At 37.1% G+C, this 27,796-nt stretch overlaps 1 protein-coding gene across 1 annotated transcript in view; it reads right to left on the reverse strand.

The window, feature by feature from the left end:
• ATRNL1 (attractin like 1) overlaps positions 1-27,796 on the reverse strand; it is an 867,795-nt gene that overhangs the window by 535,894 nt on the left and 304,105 nt on the right. The window contains exon 22 of the mRNA XM_028121803.2: positions 10,616-10,710. Coding sequence (XP_027977604.1) covers positions 10,616-10,710 — 95 coding nt within the window. The remainder of the gene's footprint in view (positions 1-10,615; positions 10,711-27,796) is intronic.

Genomic DNA, 27,796 nt, shown 5'->3' on the forward strand with positions numbered 1-27,796 from the left:
GAAGAGCCAATGGAAAAAATAGTCTTCAACAAATGATGTTGGGGTAACTGGATAGCAATATGCAGAATGAAACTGGACCACTTTCTCACACCAAACACAAAAATATATTCAAAATGGATGAAAGACCTAAATGTGAGACAGAAAACCATCGAAATCCTAGAGGAGGACACAGGCAGTAACCTATTTGACATCGACCATAGCAACTTCACACTGGATATATCTCTGGAGGCAAGAGAAACAAAAGCAAAAATAAACTATCAAGACTTTATCAAGACAAAAAGCTTCTGGAGGAGAGGAACAAGATGGCAGAGGAGTAAGAGACCTAAACTTCGTCTAGTCCCAGTAATTCAGCCAGATAGTTATCAAACCATTCAGAACACCTACAAACTCAACAAGAGATCAAAGAAAAGAATAGCAGCAATTCTATCAACAGAAAAGCGACCACTTCCTGGAAGGTAGGATGTGCAGAGAAGAGAATCTGAGGCAATATTCAGGAAGATAGACCTCAGGGGGAAGGAGCCTCCATCAGCCGGCTACCAGCAAGATAGACCAGCAGACCACAAAATCAGAACTTTTAGAAGTCTGCTCTGCTGACTGATGCTGAGGGAACCCTTGTGGGGACAGTATAGTCACAGGACCCTCGGGGTCACAGAAATACCAGGGGTGCCTGAGGGTGGCAGAACTCCCAAGCATCGGAGCAGGGAAGAGAGCTGCAAAGATGGAGCTGAGGAGTGAGCTCTCAGCTCGGGGTTGCCATAAACCATGATCCGCGGCACAGCTGGGCCACTGATCTTCGAGCAGGGACCCAGCAAGTGGCAGATCCAGGGAGACTCCCCTTCCTCCCCCAGGAGGAGCAGAGTGGGAGTGCACTACAGGAATCTGCTGGGTTTGGAGACTCCAGATGGGGTCATGTGCCAGAGATAGAAACGCGTGGTCACAGGCCAGGTGAGCACAGAGTACAGCCAGAGACCAGGGAGATGGGAGTGACTGACTGCTTTTCTCTGGGGGCTCACTGAGGAGTGGGGCCCTCAGCTCTCGGCTTCTCTGGGACCAGAGATTGGGAGGCCACCATTTTCATTCTTGTCCTCCAAAGCTGCACGGAAAGCTTGCAGGGAACAAAAGCTCCCGAGAGCAAACCCGAGCAGATTCCTTAGCCCAGACCCGCAAGGGCAGTGCAATTCCACCTCAGGCAAAGACACTTGAGAATCACTGCAACAGGCCCCTCCCCCAGAAGATCAGCAAGAACAGCCTGCCAAGACCAAGTTTACCGATCAATGAGAATGGCAAACCCCAATGCTAGGGGAAGACAGCACATAAAATTCATGGCTTTTTTCCCATGATACTTTAGTCTTTCAAAGTTAATTTTTTAAATTTTCTTTCTTTTTCTTTTTCTTTTTTTTTTAGTTGAATTTTTCTTCTTTCCTTTTTCAACCAACATCTTATCAATTTTTTTTTAAATTTTTTTTAATTGTCATCTTTACAGTCATAGTCCATCCTTTCAATATATTTACCCTTATTTTTGTGTATATATATATAAGTTTTGTTTTGTTTTGTTTTGTTTAATTTTGGGAGGCAATTTCTTCTAACAGACCAAAATACACCCAAAATCCAGTGTGTGGCTCTGTTCTATTCACCAGCCTGATCGTATTCTTTTTTTATTTTTTTCCCCTTTCATTTCCCCCTGGCTTTGGGTATCTTCTGATTTGTTTAGTGTATATTTTTCTGGGGTCATTGTTACCCTTTTGGCATTTTGTTCTCTCATTCATCTATTCTCTTCTGGACAAAATGACAAGATGGAAAAACTCACCTCAAAAAAAAAAAAAAAACAAGGGGCAGTACCGACTGCCAGAGACCTAATCAACACAGATACCAGTAAGATGGCAGAACTCGAGTTCAAAAAGACGATTATAAAGATACCAGCTGGGCTTGAAAAAAAGCATAGAAGATACTAGAGAATCCCCTTCTGGAGAAATAAAAGAACTAAAATCTAACCAAGTCGAAATCAAAAGACTATTAATGAGGTGAAATAAAAATTGGAGGCTCTAACTACTAGGATAAATGAGGCAGAAGAGAGAATTAGTGATATAGAAGACCAAATGATGGGAGAATAAAGAAGCTGAGAGAATGAGAGATAAACAATTACTAGATCAGGAGGGGAGAATTTGAGAGATAAGTGATACCATAAAGTGAAACAACATTAGAATAATTGGGATCCCAGAAGAAGAAGAAAGAGAGAGAGGGGCAGAAGGTATATTGGAGCAAATTATAGCACATAACTTACCTAACGTGGGGAAGGAAACAGGCATCAAAATACAGGAGGCACAGAGAACACCCCTCAAAATCAATAAAAATAGGTCAACACCCCGACACCTAATAGTAAAACTCACAAATCTCAGAGACAAAGAGAAAATCCTGAAAGCAGTTCGGGACAAGAGATATGTAACCTACAATGGTAGAAACATTAGATTGGCAACAGACCTATCCACAGAGACCTGGCAGGCCAGAAAGGTCTGGCATGATATATTCAGAGCACTAAATGAGAAAAATATGCAGCTAAGAATACTATACCCAGCGAGGCTGTCACTGAAAATAGAAGGAGAGATAAAAAGCTTCCAGGAAAAATAAAAACTAAAAGAATCTGCAAACACGAAACCAGCCCTACAAGAAATATTGAAAGGAGTCCTCTAAGCAAAGAAAGAGCCTAAAAGTAACATAGACCAGAAAGGAACAAGGACAATATACAGTAACAGTCACCATACAGGCAATACAATGGCACTAAATTCATAACTTTCAATAGTTACCCTGAATGTAAATGCCCCAATCAAAAGAAAGAGGCTATCAGATTGGATAAAAAAACAAGACCCATCAATATGCTATCTGCAAGAGACTCATTTTAGACCCAAAGACACTTCCAGATTTAAAGTGAGGGGGTGGAAGACCATTTACCATGCTAATGGACATCAAAAGAAAGCCGGGGTGGCAATCCTTATATTAGAAAAATTAGATTTTATTTTTTTTATTTTTTATTTATTTATTCATGAGAGAGAGGAAAGAGGGAGGCATAGGGAGAAGCAGGCTCTCTGTGGAGCAGGGAGCCCGATGCAGGACTCAATCCCAAGACTCTGGGATCCTGACCTGAGCTGAAGGCAGATGCTTAACCGACTGAGCCACACAGGCACCCTGAAAAATTAGATTTTAAACTGAAGACTATAATAATAAATAAGGAAGGACATTACATCATACTTAAAGGATCTATCCAACAAGAAGATCTAACAATTGTAAATATCTATGCCCCGAACATGGGAGCATCCAATTATATCAGCCAATTAATAACAAAAGCAAAGACAAACATCCACAATAATAATAATAGCATGGGACTTTAATACCACCCTCATTGAAATGGACAGATCATCTAAGCAAAAGATCAAAAGGAAAATAAAGGCTTTAAATGACACACTGGACCAGATGAACTTCACAGATATATTCAGAACATTCCATCCCAAAGCAACAGAATACACATTCTTCTCTAGTGCCCATGGAACATTCTCCACAATAGATCACATTCTAGGTCACAAATCAGGTCTCAAATGGTACCAAAAGACTGGGATCATTCCCAGCATATTTTCAGACCACAATGCTTTGAAACTAGAGGTCAATCACAAGAGGAAAGTTGGAAAGAACTCAAATACATGGAGGCTAAAGAGCATCTACTAAAAAATGAATGGGTCAAAACCAGGAAATTAGAGAAGAATTAAAACAGTTCATGGGAACAAATGAAAATGAAAACACAACTGTTCAAAATCTTTGGGATGCAGTAAAGGCTGTACCGAGAGGAAAGTATACAGCAATACAAGCCTTTCTCAAGAAACAAGGAAGGTCTCAAATACACAACATAACCCTACACATAAAGGAGATGGAGAAAGAACAACAAATAAAGCCGAAACCCAGCAGGAGAAGAGAAATAATAAAGATCAGAGCAGAAATCAGTGAAATAGAAACCAAGAGAATAGTAGAAGAGATCAACAAAACTAGGAGCTAGTTCTTTGAAGGAATTAATAAGATTGATTAACCCCTGGCCAGACTTATCAAAAAAAAAAAAAAGAGAAAGGACCCAAATAAATAAAATCATGAATGAAAGAGGAAGGATCACATCAAACACCAAAGAAATACAAACACTTACAAGAACATATTATGAGCAACTATATGCCAGCAAATTAGACAATCTGGAAGAAATGGATGCATTTCTAGAGACAAAAAAACTACCAAAACTGAACTAAGAAGAAATAGAAAACCTGAACAGACCCATAACCACAAGGAAATTGAAGCAGTAATGAAAATCTCCCAACAAACAAGAGTCCAGGGCCAGATGGCTTCCCAGGGGAATTCTACCAAACATTTAAAGAAGAATTAATACTTATTCTTCTGAAACTGTTCTAAAAAATAGAAATGGAAGGAAAACTTCCAAACTCGTTTTATGAGGCCAGCATTACCTTGATCCCAAAACCAGACAAAGACTCCATCAAAAAGGAGAACTACAGACCAATATCCCTAATGAACATGGATGCAAAAATTCTCACCAAAATACAAGTCAATAGGATACAACAGTACATTAAAGGATTATTCACCACGACCAAGTGGGATTTATCCCTGGACTGCAAGGTTGGTTCAACATCTGCAAATCAATCAATGTGATACAATACATTAATAAAAGAAAGAACAAGAACCACATGATCCTTTCAATAGATGCAGAGAAAGCATTTGACAAAGTACAGCATCCTTTCTTGATTAAAATTCTTCACAGTGTAGGGATAGAGGGTACATACCTCAATATCATAAAAGCCATCTATGAAAAACTCACAGTGAATATCATTCTCAATGGGGAAAAACTGAAAGCTTTCCCCCTAAGGTCAGGAAAATGGTAGGGATATCCATTATCACCACTGTTATTCAACATAGCACTAGAAGTCCTAGCCTCAGCAATCAGACAACAGAAAGAAATAAAAGCCATCTGAATCAGCAAAGAAGAAGTGAACTCTCATTTTTTGCAGATGCTACAATACTTCATGTGGAAAACCCAAAAGACTCCACCCCAAAACTGCTAGAACTCATACAGGAATTCAGTAAAGTGGCAGGAGATAAAATCAATGCACAGAAATCAGTGGCATTTCTATACACCAAAAATAAGACAGAAGAAAGAGAAATTAGGCAGTCCATCCCATTTACAATTGTACCCAAAACTATAAGATACCTAAGAATAAATCTAACCAAAGAGTCAAAGAATTTGTACTCAGAAAACTATAGAATACTCATGAAAGAAATTCAGGAAGGCACAAAGAAATGGAAAAACATTCCATGCTCATGGATTGGAAGAACAAATATTGTGAAAATGTCTATGCTACCTAGAGCAATCTATACATTTAATGCAATCCCTATCAAAATACCATCGAGTTTTTTCAACGAAATGGAACAAATAATCCTAAAATTGTATGGAACCAGAAAATAGCCCAAATAGCCAGAGGAATATTGAAATATTATTGAATATTGAATACAGCTCTATTACAAAAATGTAATTGTCAAGACAGTATGGTACTGGCACAAAAACAGACACATAGATCAATGGAACAGAATAGAGAGCCCAGAAATGGACCCTCAATATTATGGTCAACTAATCTTCGACAAAGCAGGAAAAGAATGTCCAATGGAAAAAAGCCAGTCTCTTCAACAAATGGTGTTGGGAAAATTGGACAGCCACATGCAGAAGAATGAAACTGGACCATTTCCTTACACCACACACAAAAATAGACTGAAAATAGATGAAAGACCTAAATGTGAGACAGGAACCCATCAAAATCCTTGAGGAGAACACAGGCAGCAACCTCTTCAACCTCAGCTGCCCCAACTTCTTCCTAGAAACATCGCCAAGGGCAAAGGAAGCAAGGGCAAAAATGAACTATTGGGACTTCATCTAGATAAAGAGCTTTTGCACAGTAAAGGAAACAGTCAACAAAACCAAAAGACAATCGATAGAATGGGAGAAGATATTTGCAAGTGACATATCAGATAAAGGGCTAGTATCCAAAATCTGTAAAGATCTTATCAAGCTCAACACCCAAAGAACAAATAATCCAATCAAGAAACGGGCAGAAGACATGAACAGACATTTTTCCAAAGAAGACATCCAAATTCCCAACAGACATATGAAAAAGTGCTCAACATCACTCAGCATCAGGGAAATCCAAATCAAAACCTCGTTGAGATACCACCTCACACCAGTCAGAATGGCTAAAATTAACAAGTCTGGAAACGACAGATATTGGTGAGGATGCAAAGAAAGGGAAACCCTCCTACACTGTTGGTAGGAATGCGAGCTGGTGCGGCCACTCTGGAAAACAGTATGGAGGTTCCTCAAACAGTTGAAAATAGAGCTACCCTATGACCCAGCAATTGCACTACTGGGTATTTACCTAAAGATATAAATGTAGTGATCTGAAGGGGTACGTGCACCCCAATGTTTATAGCAGCAATGTCCACAATAGATAAACTATGGAAAGAGTCTACATGTCCATTGACAGATGAATGGATAAAGAAGATGTGGTATATGTATACAATGGAATATTATGCAGCCATCAAAATGAAGGAGATCTTGCCATTTGCAATGACGTGGATGGAACTAGAGGGTATTAGGCTAAGGGAAATAAGGCAATCAGAGAAAGACAAGTATCATATGATCTCATTGATACGAGGAATTTGAGAAACAAGAGAGAGGGTCATAGGGAAAGCAAGGGAAAAATGAAACAAGATGAAACCAGAGAGGGACACAAACCATAAGAGACTTTTAATCTCAAGAAACAAACTGAGGGTTGTTGAAGTGGAGGGGGGTGGGAGTGATGGGGTGGCTGTGTGATGGACATTGGGGAGGGTATGTACTATGGTGAGCACTGTGAATTGTGTAATACTGATGAATCACAGACCTGTACCCCTGAAACAAATAATACATTATATGTTAATAAATTAAAAAAAAGTGAATGTTGCTAATTAAAAAAAGATTAAAAGCTTCTGCATAGCAAAGGAAAAAATCAACAAAACTAACAGGCAACTTACTGCATGGGAGAAGACATTTGCAAATGACATCTCTGATAAAGGGTTAGTATCTAAAATCCATAATGAACTTATCAAACTCAACACCCAAAAAGCAAATAATCCAGTTACAAAATGAGCAGAAGACATGAATAGATTTTTTTCCAAAAAAGATATATAGATGGCTAACAGACACATGAAAACATGCTCAGTATCACTCATCATCAGTGAAACACAAATCAAAACTAGAGATATCACCTTATACCTGTCAGAATTGCTAAAATTAATAATACAGGAAACAATAGATGTTGGCAAGAATGTGGAGAAAGGCAATACTTTTACACTGTTAGTGGTAATGGAAATTGGTACAGCCACTCTGGAAAACAGGATGGAGGTGCCTCAGAAAGTTAAAAATAGAGCTACCCTACAACCCAGCAATTGCACTACCAGGTATTTACCCAAAGGATACAAAAATAGTGATTTGAAGGGGCACATCACCCCAAAGTTTATAGCAACATTATCAACAACAGCCAAATAATTGAAAGAGCCCACATGTCCATCAACTGATGAATGATAAAGAAGTTGTGGTACAAGGGGGGGAAATCGGAGGGGGAGACGAACCATGAGAGGCTATGGACTCTGAGAAACAAACTGAGGGTTCTAGAGGGGAGGAGGGTGGGGGGATGGGTTAGCCTGGTGATGGGTATTAAAGAGGGCACGTACTGCATGGAGCACTGGGGGTTATACACAAACAATGAATCGTGTAACCCTACGTCAAAAACTAATGATGTATGGTGATTAACATAACATAATAAAAAAAAGTTATATTTGATGTTAACTATACTAGAATTAAAATTTTTAAAAAGTTGTGGTACATATATATATATATATATATATATATATATATATATATACAATGGAATTATTACTCATCAATAAAAGAGAATGAAATCTTGCCATTTGCCATGACATGGATGGAGCTAAAGATTATTATATCAAGCAAAATAAGTCAGAGAAAGAAAAATACCATATGATTTCACTCACATGTGGAATTTAAGAAACAAAACAGATGAACATGGGCTTGGGGGTGGGGGCAGGAAGAGAGAGGCAAACCAGAAAACAGACTCTCAACTGTAGAGAACAAACAGGTTTGTTAGAGGGGAGGTGGGCTGAGGGATGGAGTAAATACGTGATGGGTATTTAGGAGGGCACTTGTGATGAGCACGGGGTGTTGTATTTAAGTGCTGAATCACTAAATTCTATCTGAAACTAACACTACACTGTTTGTTAACTAATCAGAATTTAAATTAAAACTTGAAAAAAGTTCAAAAATAAAAATAAAGAATGGACAAAGGAGTGAATAGACTTTGAAAAAAAATTTTTGAGTATAGTTTGACAAACAATGTTACATTAGCTTAAGGTGTGTAACACAGTGACTCAACATCTCTATATGCTGTGCTCACAAGTGCAGCTTCCTCTATCAGCGTACAGTGCTATTACAAGATCATTGACTATGTTCCCTCTGTTGGATCTTTAATCCTGTGACTTATTCTAATGAAAACATACTGATGGCCAAGAAAAGGTACTCAACATTATTTATCAGGGAAATGCAAATCAAAACCATAATGAGATATCACCTCATATGGGTTAGAATGGCTATTGCCCAAAAGACAAGAAATAACAAGTGTTGGTGAGGATGTGAAAAAAAGGAGACCTTTATGTACTATTGGTGGAAAGGTAAATTAGTGCAGACAGTGTGGAAAAGAATATGGAAATTTATGAAAAGTTTAAAAATAAAACTCCCATATGATCCAACAATTCTACTTTGGGGTATTTGTCCAATGAAAATGAAAATACTACCTCAAAAAGATATATGTACTCCATGTTCGTTACAATATACAATACTCAAGATATGGAAGCAATATAAGTGTCCATCACTGGATGAAAACACAAAGAAATAGTGGTATGCATATACAATGGAATAGTATTCTGCCATAAAAAAGAAGAAAATCTTGCTACTTGCAACAACAAGAAGAGATCTTGAGGGCAGTATTGCTAAGTGAAATAGGTCAGACAGAGAAAGACAAATATTGTATGATCTCACTTATATGTGTAATCTAAACAAAACAAAACCCTGATCTCTTAGATATAGAGAAAAAACTGGTAATTGCCAGGGGTGGGGGTGGGGGTGGGAGTGGGGTAATGAGGAGGTACTATTCAAAAGATATAAAGGTTCAGCTATGCAAGAAGAATCAGGTCTACTTCTGTACAACACAGTGTCTATAATTCACAATACTGTATTGTACTCCTAAAAACTATGTGTGAGGAGAGTAGATCTCATATTAAGTGTTCTAACCACAATAAACAAAAAGACATTACCATCTTCGTTTCTTTTAACATCTTCACTTTGAAAGAGTTATTTTCAGTTTCAATAGAACTAAAATTCCACCCAAATAAACTGTATGGTTGATATTTCCATTCCCTTGACTTTTTAACTTTATAAAGTCTCAGATGGATATGAATATACGTGTGTTATTTCCAAAGAAACTTTGAGCCTTTTCCTGTGATGATTTATAATTAATCTTTCATACATTTAAACTTCATAAAGTTTTACAATTATATCACTGATGCAGTAAATTGCTTAAAGAAACAAGTATTCCATGATGCTAAATGAGATAAGTCAAAGAAAGACAAATACTTGTAATGAAATCATTCATATGTAGAATCTAGAAAAGCCAAACTCATAAAAGCCCTTGGGGCTGGAGGCTGGGAGAAATTGGAGAGATGTTGTTTAAGGATAAAAACTGCAACGAGTAGATAAATAAGTCCCAGAGATCAAATGCACAGCATAGTTACCATAGACAACAATTCTGTATTATATACTTCAAATTTGCTAAGAGACTAGATTTTAATTATTCCCACCACAAAAAAGAAATGATAATTATGTGACATAATAGAGGTGTTGGCTGATGTGCTACCACAGTAATAATATTGCAATATATAAATGTATCAAAGCAAGTTGTTATATATACTTTAAACTTATATAATATAATATGTCAATTATATCTCAATAAAAATGATTTAAAAAGAAGCCAGCAGGCATCTAACTTAGATAAACCAGTGGTTTTAAGAAAAGACAGTGAAAAATCTACTACTGTGTAACAATGTATAAGAAAAAGAACATATTTAATATAGCATGTTTTGAATTTATGGTTTTTATTTTCAAATAAGGCTACCCCCAGTTTGAGAGCATAATTGTAAGCACAAACAGTGTCAAGAGACTGAAAAAATAATTAAAATGTATAATTTAAGTTGTAGAATGTTGGCAGAATCGGAAATATCAAACACACAAACTCCCTGAATCACAAGGATACATAAGTTTTGTGAAAAGAAAAAATTAACAGGATTAGTCTTTCTTCAAAAGCCCTATAGTGTGATAATTCCAAGAAACAGTTAAAATTACAATAAAAAATGACAAAAAAATTGTATCCCATGATATTAATATAATTATATTATAAAAGTTATATTATCTTCTCACCTGTTCTGGGTTTGCTATGAAGTTTATGGCAGTATGGTGGCGATCATCTTCTTGTAATAAGCTGAAGGTAAACTGATAGTCAATCAAAAGGCTGTCTGTGGGGGGAAAGAATACAATCCTGATATGTACTTTCACAAACTGATAACAAAAGTTAGGTGAAAACATTGTATATGAGTATTAAAAATAATTATAATTAATTATTAGTGGCGCATTCAAGACTGGCAAAATATATATCTTTCTCATCAAGCAACAAAAGGCAAAATACAGATACGGAAGAAGTCCTAATTCTTTAAAAATTGTACTTATTACTTCTGTTGTCATTACAAAAGTTCTACAAACAGAAAAGATATTCTGGAAACTACACATAAGTAAAAAGAAACTAAAAAGTCATCCATAACCTTATAACTAGAGAAAAATACAGGCAACATTTTGGTGCATTTGATTCCAGTTAAAATTCTGTAGACAGAAAAATAGACAGGCAGACATTTTGGTACCCTACTTTCAAAACATCAAAATTCCTTGAAAACATGAACTTTAATAGATATATAATATTTCATCACATACTATAATGCATTTCTTTGTTCCTTTATTATTGTGGTAATTTTTACCTTTAGCAATTTTAAAATGACTCTGTGATAAACATCATTCTACAGAAGTAAATTCATTAACAATTGACAAATAGAAATCGGGGTAAATAATTTTTAATTTTGTTCATGTATAATGTTGAAACCAAGGTGAAACATTTGAGTTTTATATATCATAAGTAGCTTCATATAGTGTACAGGAGTGAAGAATTACTCATTAATGTTAAACTGCCACCTTTACAAAAACATTTCAAATTATTTTAAATAGAGATGACTTCTGTTTTTCGGATACATACCTTTCATGTTATGCCCTCAGCCATTAAACACTATTAAAATAAAAAGTAAACATAGGAATAATAGCACTGAAATTATTGTTAAAATTATCAAGGCATCATTCTTTATGTTGCTTACTACATATACTTTATAAGATCCACCTTATATATTTCTCATATAATTTAGTGTAAGGCAACACTTCATCTTTCTCAGAATTTATATGAGATAATAAGAATTATGCAATAGGTCATATTTCCGATTTTCATCTGACTGCCAGAAACTGCAGAGGTAAATTCAATAGGCCAGTATATTCTAGGCATCGGAGACACAACAATAAATAATAAAAATTTATCTCCTCATGCAACTTATATCCTACTGGATGGACATTAGAAATAAATAAATAACTTAAGTATATAGAATAACAGATGACAATAAGTGTTTTGGAGAATAATAAACCAGTGAAAAGGAGAGAAACTGCTGTCAGGGTAAGAGTGTGGTTGAAATTTTGAGACAGAACATTTAAAGATGAAAGATAGTAGGAATATAAGCCATGGAGTTTACTGAAGAAAATGTAATCCAGGCAGAAGAAACAAGTATAAAACTCTCAAAAAAAGAGTAAGTCTTAACTATGAATCTTGTAAAAAATGATGTTGCAAGAAATAGGCCACAGGTGATGGTGGCGAGAATACTAGCAGTGGAGGTTACGAGAAGAGGTCAGTACTTGGAATGTACTTGGGAGATTCAACACAAAGGATTAGCTGAATAACTGGATGTAACATTTGAAAGAAAGAAAGGTTAAGCTTTTTTGACCCAAGACCACACAAAATGTCAGCATTAACTGAGATGAGTAAGAAGGCTAGGTTTTATTTTGGGGGAGTTGGAGGAAACATTAGGAGCCTAGTTTTGAAAAAGCAAAGGTTGAGGAGGCGGAGCAAGATGGCGGAGGAGTAGGAGACCTAGATTTCGTCTGGTCTCAGGAATCCAGCTGAATAGGGATCAAACCATTCTGAACACCTACGAACTCAACAGGAGATCGAACAGGAGAGTAGCAACAACTCTCTGAACAGAGAAGCGACCACTTACTGGAAGGTAGGGCGTGCGGAGAAGTGAATCCGAGGCGATATTCGGGAGGATAGACGGCGGGGGAAGGACCTCCGCCGGCCGCTTCTGGCAAGTGATAGAGCCGCGGAGCACAAAATCGGACCTTTTAGAAGTTGGCTCGGCGGAGGGACGTCGCTGCAGTGGCTAAGCGGGGGGTGGAATCCTCCCGGGACAGTGTGGTCTCAGGACCCTTGGGGTCACAGAGAGACCGGGGGTGCCTGAGTGCGCCAGAGCTCCCAAGTATCAGAGAAGGGAAGCCGGCTGCAGATACGGAGCAGAGGCGCGGGCTCTCAGCTCGGGGTTGCCATAAACTGTGATCTGCGGCCCAGTCGGGGCACGGCTCCCCCAGCAGGGACCCAACAAGCAGCAGATCCGGGGAGACTACCCTTCCTTCCCGGGGAGGAGCGGTGCGGGAACGCACTGCAGGGATCTGCTGGGTTTGGAGACTCCGCGCTGGGTCAGGTGCCAGAGATAGCAACGCTCGATCACAGGCCGGGTGAGCACGGAGTGCGGCCGAAGACCGGGGACACGGAAGTGACGGCTTTTCTCTGGGGGCGCACTGAGGAGCGGGGCGCCGAGTTCTCAGCTCCTCCGAGCGGAGATTGGGAGGCCACCATTTCTGCCCTGGTCCTCCAAAGCTGTACCGAGAGCTTGCAGGGAACAAAAGCTCCTGAGAGCAAACCGGAGCAGCTTCCTTAGCCCGGACCGACAAGGGCGGGGCAATTCTGCCTCCGGCAAAGACATTTGGAAACCACAGCAACAGGCCCCTCCCCCAGAAGATCAGCACAATCAGCCAGCAAGCCAAGACCAAGTTGATCGATCAAGGAGAATAGGAGAACTCCAGCGCTAGGGGAATACTGCACATAGATTCATGGTTTTTTTTTTTTTTTTTTTTACCATGATTCATTATTTCATCAAAGTTAATTTTTGTTGACTGTTTTTTTTATTTTTATTTTTCCCTTTTTCAACCAACATCTTATAAATCCCTTTTTAAAAAAAAAACAAAACATTTTTTATTTTTCATTTTTAGAATCATATTTTATCCCTTCATAGTAGTTACCCTTATTTTTGGCATATATATATGTTGTTCTCTCTAAAATTTTGAGGTACAGTTTCTTCTAACAGATCAAAATATACCCTAAATCACTAGTGTATGGCTTTGTTCTAGTCTCCTACCTGATCACATTCTCTCCCTTTTTCCTTTTTTTTTTTTCTTAAATCTTCTTTCTTTTTTCAAACAACTTATCTTACCAAGTCCTTTTATAAGATCTTTTATAATTTTCATCTTTACAGTCATCTTCCATCCCTTCATTGTATCAACCCTTATTTTGTACATATATGTCTTTCTTCCTTTAAAATTTTAGGAGGCACTTTTTTCTAACAGACCAAAATACGCCCAAAATCTAGTGTGTGGCACTGATCTATGCACTAACCTGATCATATTTGATCATATTCTGCCTTTTTTGTATTGTTTTGTTTTTGTTTTTATCTTTTTTTTTCTTTTTTTTTCTTTTTCTCTTTCTTTTTTCTTTCTTTCCCTTTCTTTTCCCCTGGTTTCAGGTCTTTTCTGATTTGTATACAGTATATTTGCTGGGGACGTTGTAAACCTGTTAGCATTTTGTTCTCTCATTCATCTATTCTCCTCTGGACAAAATGACAAGACGAAAGAAATCACCTCAGCAAAAAGAACAAGAGGTAGTCCCGTCAGCCAGGGACCTACTCAATACGGACATTAGTACGATGTCGGACCTAGAGTTCAGAATCATGACTTTAAAGATACTAGCTGGGCTTGAAAAAAGTGTGGAAGTTATTAGAGAAACCCTTTCTGGAGAAATAAAAGAACTAAAATCTAACCAAGTCGAAATCAAAAAGGCTATTGATGAGGTGCAATCAAAAATGGGGGCACTAAATGCTAGGATAAATGAGGCAGAAGAGAGAATCAGCGATATAGAAGACCAAATGATGGAAAATAAAGAGGCTGAGAAAAAGAGAGGGAAACAACTACAGGATCACGAGGGCAGAATTCGAGAGATAAGTGATATGATAAGACGAAACAACATTAGAATAATTGGGATCCCAGAAGAAGAAGAGAGAGAGAGAGGGGCAGAAGGTATATTGGAGCAAATTATAGCAGAGAACTTCCCTAATGTGAGGAAGGAAACAGGCATTAAAATCCAGGAGGCACAGAGAACCCCTCTCAAAATCAATAAAAATAGGTCAACACCCCGACATCTAATAGTAAAACTTACGAGTCTCAGAGACAAAGAGAAAATCCTGAAAGCAGCTCGGGAGAAGAGATATGTAACCTACAATGGTAGAAACATTAGATTGGCAACAGACCTATCCACAGAGACCTGGCAGGCCAGAAAGGACTGGCAAGATATCTTCAGAGCACTAAATGAGAAAAATATGCAGCCAAGAATACTATATCCAGCTAGGCTATCATTGAAAATAGAAGGAGAGATAAAAAGCTTCCAGAACAAACAAAAACTAAAGGAATTTGCAAACACGAAACCAGCCCTCCAAGAAATATTGAGAGGGGTCCTCTAAGCAAAGAGAACCTAAAAGCAGCAAAGAGCAGAAACGAACACAGACAACAGACAGTTAACGGTCACCTTACAGGTAATACAATGGCACTAAATTCATACCTTTCAATACTTACCCTGAATGTAAATGGGCTAAATGCCCCAATCAAAAGACGCAGGCTATCAGATTGGATTAAAAAACAAGACCCATCAATATGCTGTCTGCAAGAGACTCATTTTAGACCCAAAGACACCCCCACATTGAAAGTGAGGGGGTGGAAAAACATTTACCATGCTAATGGACACCAAAAGAAAGCTGGGGTGGCAATCCTTATATCAGACAAACTAGATTTTAAAACAAAGACTGTCATAAGAGATGAGGAAGGACACTATATCCTACTTAAAGGGTCTATCCAACAAGAAGATCTAACAATTGTAAATATCTATGCCCCGAACATGGGAGCAGCCAATTATATAAGGCAATTAATAACAAAAGCAAAGAAACACATTGACAACAATACAATAATAGTGGGGGACTTTAACACCCCCCTCACTGAAATGGACAGATCATCTAAGCAAAAGATCAACAAGGAAATAAAGACTTTAAATGACACACTGGACCAAATGGACTTCACAGACATATTCAGAACATTCCATCCCAAAGCAAAGGAATACACATTCTTCTCTAGTGCCCATGGAACATTCTCCAGAATTGATCACATCCTAGGTCACAAATCAGGTCTCAATCGGTACCAAAAGATTGGGATCCTTCCCTGCATATTTTCAGACCACAATGCTTTGAAACTAGAACTCAATCACAAGAGGAAAGTCGGAAAGAACTCAAATACATGGAGGCTAAAGAGCATCCTACTAAAGAATGAATGGGTCAACCAAGAAATTAAAGAAGAATTAAAAAAATTCATGGAAACCAATGAAAATGAAAACAACTGTTCAAAATCTTTGGGATACAGCAAAGGCAGTCCTGAGAGGAAAGTATATAGCAATACAAGCCTTTCTCAAGAAACAAGAAAGGTCTCAAATACACAAACTAACCCTACACCTAAAGGAGCTGGAGAAAGAACAGCAAATAAAGCCTAAACCCAGCAGGAGAAGAGAAATCATAAAGATCAGAGCAGAAATCAATGAACTAGAAACCAAAAGAACAGTAGAACAGATCAACGAAACTAGGAGCTGGTTCTTTGAAAGAATTAACAAGATTGATAAACCCCTGGCCAGACTTATCAAAAAGAAAAGAGAAATGACCCAAATCAACAAAATCATGAATGAAAGAGGAGAGATCACAACCAACACCAAAGAAATACAAACAATTATAAGAACATATTATGAGCAACTCTATGCCAGCAAATTAGATAACCTGGAAGAAATGGGTGCATTCCTAGAGATGTATCAACTACCAAAATTGAACCAGGAAGAAATAGAAAACCTGAACAGACCTATAACCACTAAAGAAATTGAAACAGTCATCAAAAATCTCCCAACAAACAAAAGCCCAGGGCCAGATGGCTTCCCAGGGGAATTCTATCAGACATTTCAAGAAGAATTAATACCTATTCTCCTGAAACTGTTCCAAAAAATAGAAATGGAAGGGCAACTTCCAAACTCATTTTATGAGGCCACCATTACCTTGATCCCAAAGCCAGACAAAGACCCCATCAAAAAAGAGAATTACAGACCAATATCCTTGATGAACATGGATGCAAAAATTCTCACCAAAATACTAGCCAATAGGATCCAACAGTACATTAAAAGGATTATTCACCATGACCAAGTGGGATTTATTCCTGGGCTGCAAGGCTGGTTCAACATCCGCAAATCAATCAACGTGATACAATACATTAACAAAAGAAAGAGCAAGAATCATATGATCCTCTCAATAGATGCAGAAAAAGCATTTGACAAAGTACAACATCCTTTCTTGATCAAAACTCTTCAGAGTATAGGTATAGAGGGTACATACCTCAATATCATAAAAGCCATCTATGAAAAACCTACAGCAAATATCATTCTCAATGGGGAAAGGCTGAGAGCTTTTCCCCTAAGGTCAGGAACGCGGCAGGGATGTCCACTCTCACCACTGCTATTCAACATAGTATTAGAAGTCCTAGCCACAGCAATCAGACAACAAAAAGAAATCAAAGGCATCCAAATCGGCAAAGAGGAAGTCAAACTCTCACTCTTTGCAGATGATATGATACTGTATGTGGAAAACCCAAAAGACTCCACCCCAAAACTGCTAGAACTCATACAGGAATTCAGTAAAGTAGCAGATATAAAATCAATGCACAGAAATCAGTGGCATTCCTATACACCAACAACAAGACAGAAGAGAGACAAATCAAGGAGTCGATCCCATTTACAATTGCACCCAAAACCATTAGATACCTAGGAATAAATCTAACCAAAGAGGCAAAGGATCTGTACTCAGAAAACTATAAAATACTCATGAAAGAAATTGAGGAAGACACAAAGAAATGGAAAAACGTTCCATGCTCATGGATTGGGAGAATCAACATTGTGAAGATGTCAGTGCTACCTAGAGCAATCTACACATTCAATGCAATCCCCATCAAAATACCATCCACCTTTTTCAAAGAAATGGAACAAATAATCCTAAAATTTGTATGGAACCAGAAGAGACCCAGAATAGCCAGAGGAATACTGAAAAAGAAAAGCAAAGCTGGCGGCATCACAATTCCGGACTTCCAGCTCTATTACAAAGCTGTCATCATCAAGACAGTATGGTACTGGCACAAAAACAGACCCATAGATCAATGGAACAGAATCGAGAGCCCAGAAATGGACCCTCAACTCTATGGTCAACTTATCTTTGACAAAGCAGGAAAGAATGTCCAATGGCAAAAAGACAGTCTCTTCAACAAATGGTGTTGGGAAAATTGGACAGCCACATGCAGAAGAATGAAACTGGACCATTTCCTTACACCACACACAAAAATAGACTCCAAATGGTTGAAAGACCTAAACGTGAGACAGGAGTCCATCAAAATCCTAAAGGAGAACACAGGTAGCAACCTTTTCGACCTTAGCCGCAGCAACTTCTTCCTAGAAACATCACCAAAGGCAAGGGAAGCAAGGGTAAAAATGAACGATTGGGATTCCATCAAGATAAAAAGCTTTTGCACAGCAAAAGAAACAGTCCACAAAACCAAAAGACAACCGACAGAATGGGAGAAAATATTTGCAAATGACATATCAGATAAAGGGCTAGTATCCAAAATCTATAAAGAACTTATCAAACTCAACACCCAAAGAACAAATAATCCAATCAAGAAATGGGCAGAAGACATGAACAGACATTTCTCCAAAGAAGACATCCAAATGGCCAACAGGCACATGAAAAAGTGCTCAACATCGCTCGGCATCAGGGAAATCCAAATCAAAACCTCAATGAGATACCACCTCACACCCGTCAGAATGGCTAAAATTAACAAGTCAGGGAATGACAGATGTTGGCGGGGATGTGGAGAAAGGGGAACCCTCCTACACTGTTGGTGGGAATGCAAGCTGGTGCAACCCCTCTGGAAAACAGTATGGAGGTTCCTCAAACAGTTGAAATTAGAGCTACCGTTCAATCCAGCAATTGCACTACTGGGTATTTACCCCAAAGATACAAATGTAGGGACCCGAAGGGGTACGTGTACCCCAATGTTTATAGCAGCAATGTCCGCCATAGCCAAACTGTGGAAAGAGCCAAGATGCCCATCGACAGATGAATGGATAAAGAAAAGGTGGTATATATACACAATGGAATATTATGCAGCCATCAAAAGGAATGAGATCTTGCCATTTGCAACGACGTGGATGGAAGTGGAGGGTGTTATGCTTAGTGAAATAAGTCAATCAGAGAAAGACATGTATCACATGACCTCACTGATATGAGGAATTCTTAATCTCAGGAAAGAAACTGAGTGTTACTGGAGTGGTTGGGGGTGGGAGGGATGGGGTGGCTGGGTGATAGACATTGGGGAGGGTATGTGCTACGGTAAGCGCTGTGAATTGTGCAAGACTGTTGAACCACAGATCTGTACTTCTGAAACAAATAACGCAACATATTTTAAGAAAAAAGAAAAAGAAGAAGATAACAGGAGAGGAAGAAAAGGGGAGTATGTCAGAGGGGGAGACGAACCATGAGAGATGATGGACTCTGAAAAACAAACTGAGGGTTCTAGAGGGGAGGGGGGTAGGGGGATGGGTTAGCCTGGTGATGGGTATTGAGGAGGGCACGTTCTGCATGGAGCACTGGGTGTTATGAACAAACAATGAATCATGGAACACTGCACCAAAAACTAATGATGTAATGTATGGTGATTAACATAACAATAAAAAAATTAAAAAAAAAAAGAAAAAGCAAAGGTTGAGTCACTTATTGAATTTCCAAGTGATACGTTGAATTGAGCTTAAGAGCTTGTTTAGTAGATAACATCTACTAAACACTAATTTGCAAATCATCAACATTTTAGATGAGATTTGAAACCCTGAAGCCAGGAAATCACCAGTTATAATAAACAGAGAAGAGGTGCAAGGGATAAGCCCTGAGGCATACCAATGTAAATAATCAGATCCTCAGGAGACGGAGATAGCAACCTATGAAATAGGAATAAAACCAGAATTTAGTGTCATGGGAGTTGGGTAAATATGTTGTTTAAAAAAGAGAGTAGTGATCACCATGGTGAGTTCCAGCTGGCAGGGGTTCAGAGGTAAGACTGCAAAACAGAGGAAAGGTATTATCTATTCAAAATGAAGGAAAAATACGACTGAGGAAATGTAAGCACTTTAAAACTAGTTTCAAGAATCTGTCTGCATAAATCTATTTACTTTTTCCTAGCATGAAATGAAGTATTAAGAAGTCAGGAGGTAAGGACTGGTAACAAGGGACACCTCATAGCTATGAGCAGAGGCTGCAGTGTCCCAAGCCTGCAGACATTCTTCTGCCTTTACGGCCTCTAGGCCTGTGCCACCATCGTGTCCCATCAAATTCTTGGCTGGGCATTCAACTTTGATTTTACTATACTTTGTTATTTATTAGAGTTGGAAGTACAAGAGCAGCACAATGTATCATTATATATGCTAATGACCAATCCTAATGTCACTTGGGCTAAAAAAATAAGTCTGAATCCTGTGGAACAAAATTAGTAGGAGTATTACTGAATTCAAGTGACTAATAAGAGTACCTATCAGTGAATGTTAATTACTAAAAACTGAAGAAAGTTTGTGGTCCTAACAAAATGATTTCTTTTAAAGCTACTTAGAATCAAAGTCCTCCAGAAGCCAACTGTGCAATTTTCCACTTAACCTGGAAATGATCTATTTCTCCCCACACCAGTTTCAAACATCATGTTGGTATATTTGTAGGAGAGTCACAAATGAATAATTACCTGGCACTAAAAACATGTATCTCAATGCTGAAACTTACTCCGAACTTCTTAGGTAAATACAGTACAGGACATAAAACATTAAAATGTAAAATAAGTATCAAGTTTATGCAAATATACGTAATTTGAAAATAAGATTTGTACTATTTTAATGAACCACTTCCTTATGGTATACAACGGGAAGTCCTGTTTGACTACAGTCAACTCAGTTTATTGCGTTATCCATAACTAAGGTGTAATGACAAAGTAGCAGGAGGAATAAGTGTGATCAAGAGAGGTGAGAAAACTACTTCTTTTACATTCCAGTATACTTAACATACAGTGTTAGTTTCAGGTGTACAATATAGTAATTCAACAGCTCTATACATGACTCAGTGCTCATCAAGCTAAACGTACTCTTAATCTGTTATACTTATTCCACCCCCCACCCCCGACCCCACCCCCCCCACTGGTAACAATCAGTCTGTTCGTTCTCTATAGTTAAGAGTCTGATTTTTTGCTTTGTCTCCTTTTTTTCTTAAGTTTGTCTCTTTTTATTTTTTCTTTGTTCATTTGTTTTATTTCTCAAATTCCACACATGAGTGAAATCATATGGTATTTGTCTTTCTTTGGCTGACTTATTTCACTTAGTATCATACTCTCCAGATCCATCCATGTTGTTGCAAATGACAAGATTTCATTCCTTTTTATGGTATATGTGCACATAATATGCCATTGTGCACATATACCACAGCTTTATCCATTCATCTATCAATGGACACTTGGGCTGCTTCCATACTTTGGCTATTGCAAATAATGCTGCAATAAATATAGGGATGCATATATCTTTTTGAATTAGTATTTTCATATTCTTTGGGTAAACACCCAGAAGCAGAATTACTGGATCATGTGGTAGTTCAATTTTTATATTTTGAGGTACCTCCATACTGTTTTCCACATTGGCTACACTAGTTTGCATTCACACCAACAGTGCATGTCCTTGGGTAGGTAAAAGGCAATGAGCTCGGAACTCAAGGAATGGCCCAGTGGTTCATTCCCTAGGTTTGTGAGGTTTTTGTTTGTTGGTTGTTTTTGCTTTCTATGTATCCCCACCTCAGTGCTAGAGCAGCTACAATCTGGAAACAACAAGTTCATACCAAAAAAAAAAAAAAAAAGTCCTAGGAAAATCCTGCTGCTGAGACTGTATGTAGGGTGGAGCCCTGTAAACCATGTTCATCTTGCGCTAAGGTGAGCAGAGTTGCAGACTGTATTGCTGCAGGAAATACAGCAAAGTGTTAAGTTTTACTAAACCTCAGTAACATACATAAATTTCAAATGATAATATATATACTACAAAAGGATATATAATATATATATAAAAGTACATGCACTATACTTTTCAGTGTATTTTAAATTTTCATAATTTAAAAAGTGTAAACTGTATACTGCATGTTTAAATATATTACTGGCTAGAAACAATTATTTGAAAAGTTTGTGAATAGAAAAATACCAAAGGGATATATGTCACAACTTGAAGAAACCATAAACCCTATATAAATGAATCCTCTGATTTTACAGACTAAGCCCTGAAGTTTGGAACAACTGTAAATGATACAACCAACTCTTAAATATTTTGGTTAACAATCAGCAATCTCTGATAATTCGGGGAAAATTAGAAGTTTGCAATTAATTTCCCAACTGTATCTAAAAATAAAGCCTACAAATATGGGTAAAACAGATGTAAAAAATAGCTACTCTTCTTTACAGTTCTTTCACTTTTTCTATGAACTTGGTAGAACTTAATGTGAATATGAAACTGTTCATAATTCTGGCTGCAAATTCTTATTGTATAGATTTTTTTTTAAAAGCATTAAGACCTGCAGTGTCACAGAGCGCTGTGAATTGTGTAGGACTGTTGAATCACAGACCTGTACCTCTGAAACAAATAATACATTATATGTTTAAAAAGAAGAAGAAGAAGAAGACAGCAGGAAGGGAAAAATGAAGAGGGGGAAATCAGAAGGGGAGACAAACCATGAGAGACTCTAGGGGAGGGGGGTGGGAGGATGGGTTAGCCTGGTGATGGGTATTAAAGAGGGCACATACTGCATGGAGCACTGGGTGTTATATGCAAACAATGAATCATGGAACACTACATCAAAAACTAATGATGTAATGTATGGTGATTAACATAACATAATAAAATGGAAAAAAAAAAAAAAGACCTGCAGTGTCCATCCAATGTACGAGCCACTACCCATATTAACTATTGGGCACTTGAAATGTGGTTAATTAATTTATTTTTCATTTATTTGACAGAGAGAGAGAGAACAAGCAGGGGGAGCGGTAGTCAGAGGGAGAAGCAGGCTCCCAACTGAGCAGGGAGCCCAATGCGGGACTCTATCCCAGGACCCCGGGATCATGACCTGAGCTGAAGGTAGTCGCTTAACTGACTGAGCCACACAGGCACCCCTAATTGTATAGATTTAAAAAAGTGAAAACAAAGAGAAAAAAGTTGACATCTTTTATCTTGTTAGTTTGACTTGAATGAGAAAGAAAAATATCTATTTGTGAACATAGAGTATATATATTATTATATATATAAGTATATATAATAATTTAACATGAGTAAACTGTCTAATCATTTAAAAATATCTATTTGGTATGCATCAAAGTAAAAGGAAAATCTAAAAAACTCCACAAAATTAAAGATGAAAGATGAGATAATAACACTGAAGACTACAATAAAAAGGAGCTAAATAAAACTAAAAAAATACAGAAACAAAATGTAATAAAATAATGGTAAAATTAAACATAGTAACAGAATCAGAAAAGAAAATAATTAAAACAATGTAAGACTGAATCAGTGCTATGTAGGTCAAATCTGAAAAAGCCTCCCAGAATAGAACAGAGATGAAAATCACTCAAGAGGAGTAATAGGCATAGAAATGTTCAATATATGCATAACTAATGTTGTTAAAGAAGACATCATGACAAATTGAAAAAGTACATGATATATACATATTATACACATATATGTTATATGATAGAAAAGATCTGTTGAAGACAGATTGGAATATTATTTTGCCATTAAAAGGAATGAAGTACTGATACTCAGTATAACATGAATGACTCTTGAAACATGGTAAATAAAAGAAGTCAGTCACAAAAGACCATACATTCCACAGTAACATTTATATATATATATATATATATATATATATCTCAAAGTAGACAAATCCATAGAGACAGAAAGAAGATTGTTAGGGTTTGGGAGAAGGAAGAATGAGGAGTGACTGTTATATATGTACTGGTGTCTCTTAGGAGTGATAAAAATGTTCTAAAATTAGATTATGGTGATGGTCACACAACTTTCCAAATATACTAAAAGACATGGAATTGTACACTTTAAAAAGAGTGAGATTTGGAGTATATGAATTATATCCCAATAAAGCTGTTATTTAAAAAATATACTGACATCTGAGCATGTTCCTGTGTACAGGCATGTGCGCACATGCACACACACATTCACACAGGCAAATGAGATATTTACAAAGGAAGATGAAGCAAGATGACAAGTGTTCTTAAGTAACAATATATATCAAAAGAAAAGAAACTGGAGCAATATTTATGGAATATGTATACTCAGCCATGCTGTCTACACAGAAAAACAACATAGTGATAAATCTCAGGTAAGCAAATGTCCTAGAAGGACATGATCTATATACTCTCCAGCAAAAAAATTATTCATCACATTCTACAACTAAGAGACAAATACAAATAAGGAAACAGCATAACATAAAGGTCTGGTAGTGAATAGATGACAGATTTCAAGTTAGAATAAAAGAAGAAAACAAAGTTATCTTTTTATGTCTAAAATCAGATCATTTACCAAGAAATATAAAACCACTAAAATAATAAACAAGTTTAGTATATAGTCAGATAGAATATAAAAATATAAACACCAGGGTGCCTCGCTGGCTCAGTCAGTGGCACATGCAACTCTTGATCTCAGAGTTGTGAGTTCAAGCCCCAAACTGGATATAGAAATTACTTAAAAGTAAAATCTTAAAATATATATATATATATATATATATATAAGCATCTACAATTCTTACTTTGGGGCTACTATACTACATTGGTGATTATGCTCATCTCTCCACACACACAAAAAAAACAAACACATTGCATTAATAACAACTACACAGTTAGCCCTAATATCTGAGATCTCCAGACTTTTTTAACATTTTTAAAAAATATTTTATTTCTTTATTTGTCAGAGAGAGAGAGAGCACAAGCAGAGGAAGCAGAAGGCAGAGGGAGAGGGAGAAATAGGCTCCCCATAGATCAGGGAACCCCATATGTGGCTCAATCCCAGGATCCTGAGATCGTGACTTGAGCCGAAAGTAGACACTTAACCATTGAGCCACCCAGGCACCCCTCCAGACTCTTTTAAATCCATACTTTTTGCTTATAATACAGCTGTCCTGGGAGTATAGAGCATTTGAGTCCTATAAGTCCTTTTAAAAATTGAAAACAAAAAATTAATGCATAATTAAAGTATGTGTGGAAATTGAAACTAAGGCTCATGTCAAGAGGGTAATAACAGAAAGACAATGAGGCAAGTGAAAAAGTAGAAAGTGGATAAAATTTTAAATGGAGTGCACAGGATTTCCATGAAAGGCAGAACAAGGAAGGTGGAATAATGCTTCAGAGGAGATGAAATTTTTGAACAGTTATAGAAAAGCAATTATTTATCGATGTCAAAGGGACCAAGGCAGATGCTATTCCCATGTCTAGATTCTAAGGTGTCAATATTAGGAAAGAAAAAACAGTCAACTCTTCCCTTAGGGAACAGCTAGGTTTCAGGATACAGTAAGTTTCAGTTACAATAAGATAGTGAAATTCCATAATACTCTCTAGAGTATTATGCTAAGCTAAATAAGTCAGAGAAAGAAAAATATCATATGATTTCACTCATATGTGGAATTTAAGAAACAAAACAAACGACCAAAGGGGAAAAAAAGAGAGAGGCAAACCAAGAAATAGACTTAACTACAGAGAACAAACTGATAGTTACCAGAGGGGAGATGGGTGGGGGGATGGGTTACATAGGTGATGGAGATTAAGGAGTGCATTTGTTGGGATGAACACCGGGTGTTCTATGGAAGTGTTGAATCACTATATTGTACACTGCGTGTTAACTAACTGGAATTTAAATAAAAGCATCTTAAAAAATGATAGTAGAGTTGAAGAAGAAGAAGGGGACGAGGAGGAGGAAGAAGAAGAGGAAGAAGGAGGAGGAAGAATATACTTGGTGATTTAATTTTAAAATTTTTTTAAAAAAGGAAAGAAAGAAAGAACAACACCCCAGAACCAAAGGAGCATACTTAGCTCCCGAATGTTGGTTTCTAAATACCATTCTCCAATTATCAGAAACCATGGCTTCCTGGAATAATGGTTGATTCCAGAGCAAAGGCAAGGAAAGTACAAGGTAAGTCTGAAATGTCTTGTAGTACAAGACAATAAGAAAATACTCAGAAAATGATGGAGTCATGCCAAAAAGAACAAGCCAATTTGAGGGTATTACTAATAGCCAAATCTAGAGCAGTTTCAGTTATAAAATAAAGATAGTAATTTATTATAAGCTATAAAATACATATCCACGAGGCAATACTGATATAAACAAATAACTGAATAAACAAATAAGGGGAAAGGAACAGCTCTTCCTTATAGTTAATAAATGCAGAAGAAATAACGGAATAGAAAATCACCATTTGGCAAGTACATTAATAACTCTTTCAGGTAAGAATTATCAATGTATATTAAAAATAGTGGGTGACAGTATGAATGATAAATAGGATATTTACACAATCTCAAAGAATTTCCTCTAAGATACTCATTAGATATAAAAAGAAACAGTAACTTTAGAGTGAACAAAGGGGCACCTACCACAGAGTCACAGCTGATCAAAGATAATAACATCAATGGTGGAAAAAATTGGTATCATATGCTTCCCGATAGTATACACTGAGAAAGACACACATCACTTCTGCGCTATCCTTACTAAAAATGCACAACCTGAATTTAACCATGAAAAAAAATCAGACAAATCCAAAGTAGGGGATATACTATAAATATCTATCCAACACTTTCCAAGGTCAAGGTCACAAAGAAATATTTGTAAATATATGTAAGTCTGTAATTATTTCACACTGAAAATTTTAAAAGAACTTTTTAAAAGCTGCATATATGTCCTCCAGTTTCATCCATGGCACATATTGCAGGATTTCCATTCATCGGTCAATGGACATTTAAGGTGTTTTCACATATTGCCTGTTTTGAATAGTGCTGCAATGAACACTGGCGTGCTATTATCTCTTCGAGATCCTGATTTTAATTCTTTTAGATAAATACTCAGAAGTAAAACTGCTGGACTTAAGTGAAATAAACCAGTCACAGAAGGATAAATAGTCCATGATTCTAGCTGTGTAAGGTCTCTAAAATAGTTAAACTTATAAATCAGAGAGTAGCATGGTGGTTGCCAGGGATGCGGGTGGGGGTTAGCAGAGGATAACTAAATAAGAGACATAAAGTGTCAATTATGCAAGATAAATAAGTTCTAGAGATTTGCTCTACAGCACTATCCCTATAAAAATTACCAGTAGTAGGTAGGTGTTGTACACCTAAAATATTTTCAAGAGGGTAGATTTCATGTTAAAAATAAAATGCGATAAATTTAAATTTAATTTTTTAAAACTGCCAATATGAAAAAAATGGACAAAATTATCTTAAAACTATAGTACAGTGATAGTTACAAGAGAACAAAATAATGACATACATAAAGATATTAAGGATAAATTAAAGAATAAAAATAATAATAGCAATAATTAAAGAATAATTTTGAGAAATATTTCCTTTGTGATATATTAGTTTCTTACTGCTGTTGTAACCATTGATCACAAACTCAGTGGCTTAAAATAACATGAATTTATTCTCACAGTTCTGGAAGTCTGAATGAAGTCCAAATGAACCTTACAAAGTAAAAGGAAGGTGTTAGGTATGGTTTCTTCTGGGGGCACTCAAAGAGAATTCATTTCCTTGCCTTTTCCAGCTTCTGAAGATTGCTCATTCCCGGGCTCGTGGCCTCAACCTCTTTCCGACCTCTTGTTTTCATGATCACAACTCCCACTGCTGTAGTCAAATCTCCCTCAGCCCCCTTTCATAAGAACACTTGGGATTATATTGGATCTACAAGGACAATCTCCCCATCTCAAAATTGTCAATTTAATCATATCTGCAAATTCC

This window comes from Eumetopias jubatus, unplaced genomic scaffold (assembly GCF_037043125.1).
Source record: "Eumetopias jubatus isolate StellerSeaLion01/CBP00866 unplaced genomic scaffold, mEumJub1_p1.0 scaffold_17, whole genome shotgun sequence".
Taxonomy (NCBI): domain Eukaryota; kingdom Metazoa; phylum Chordata; class Mammalia; order Carnivora; family Otariidae; genus Eumetopias; species Eumetopias jubatus.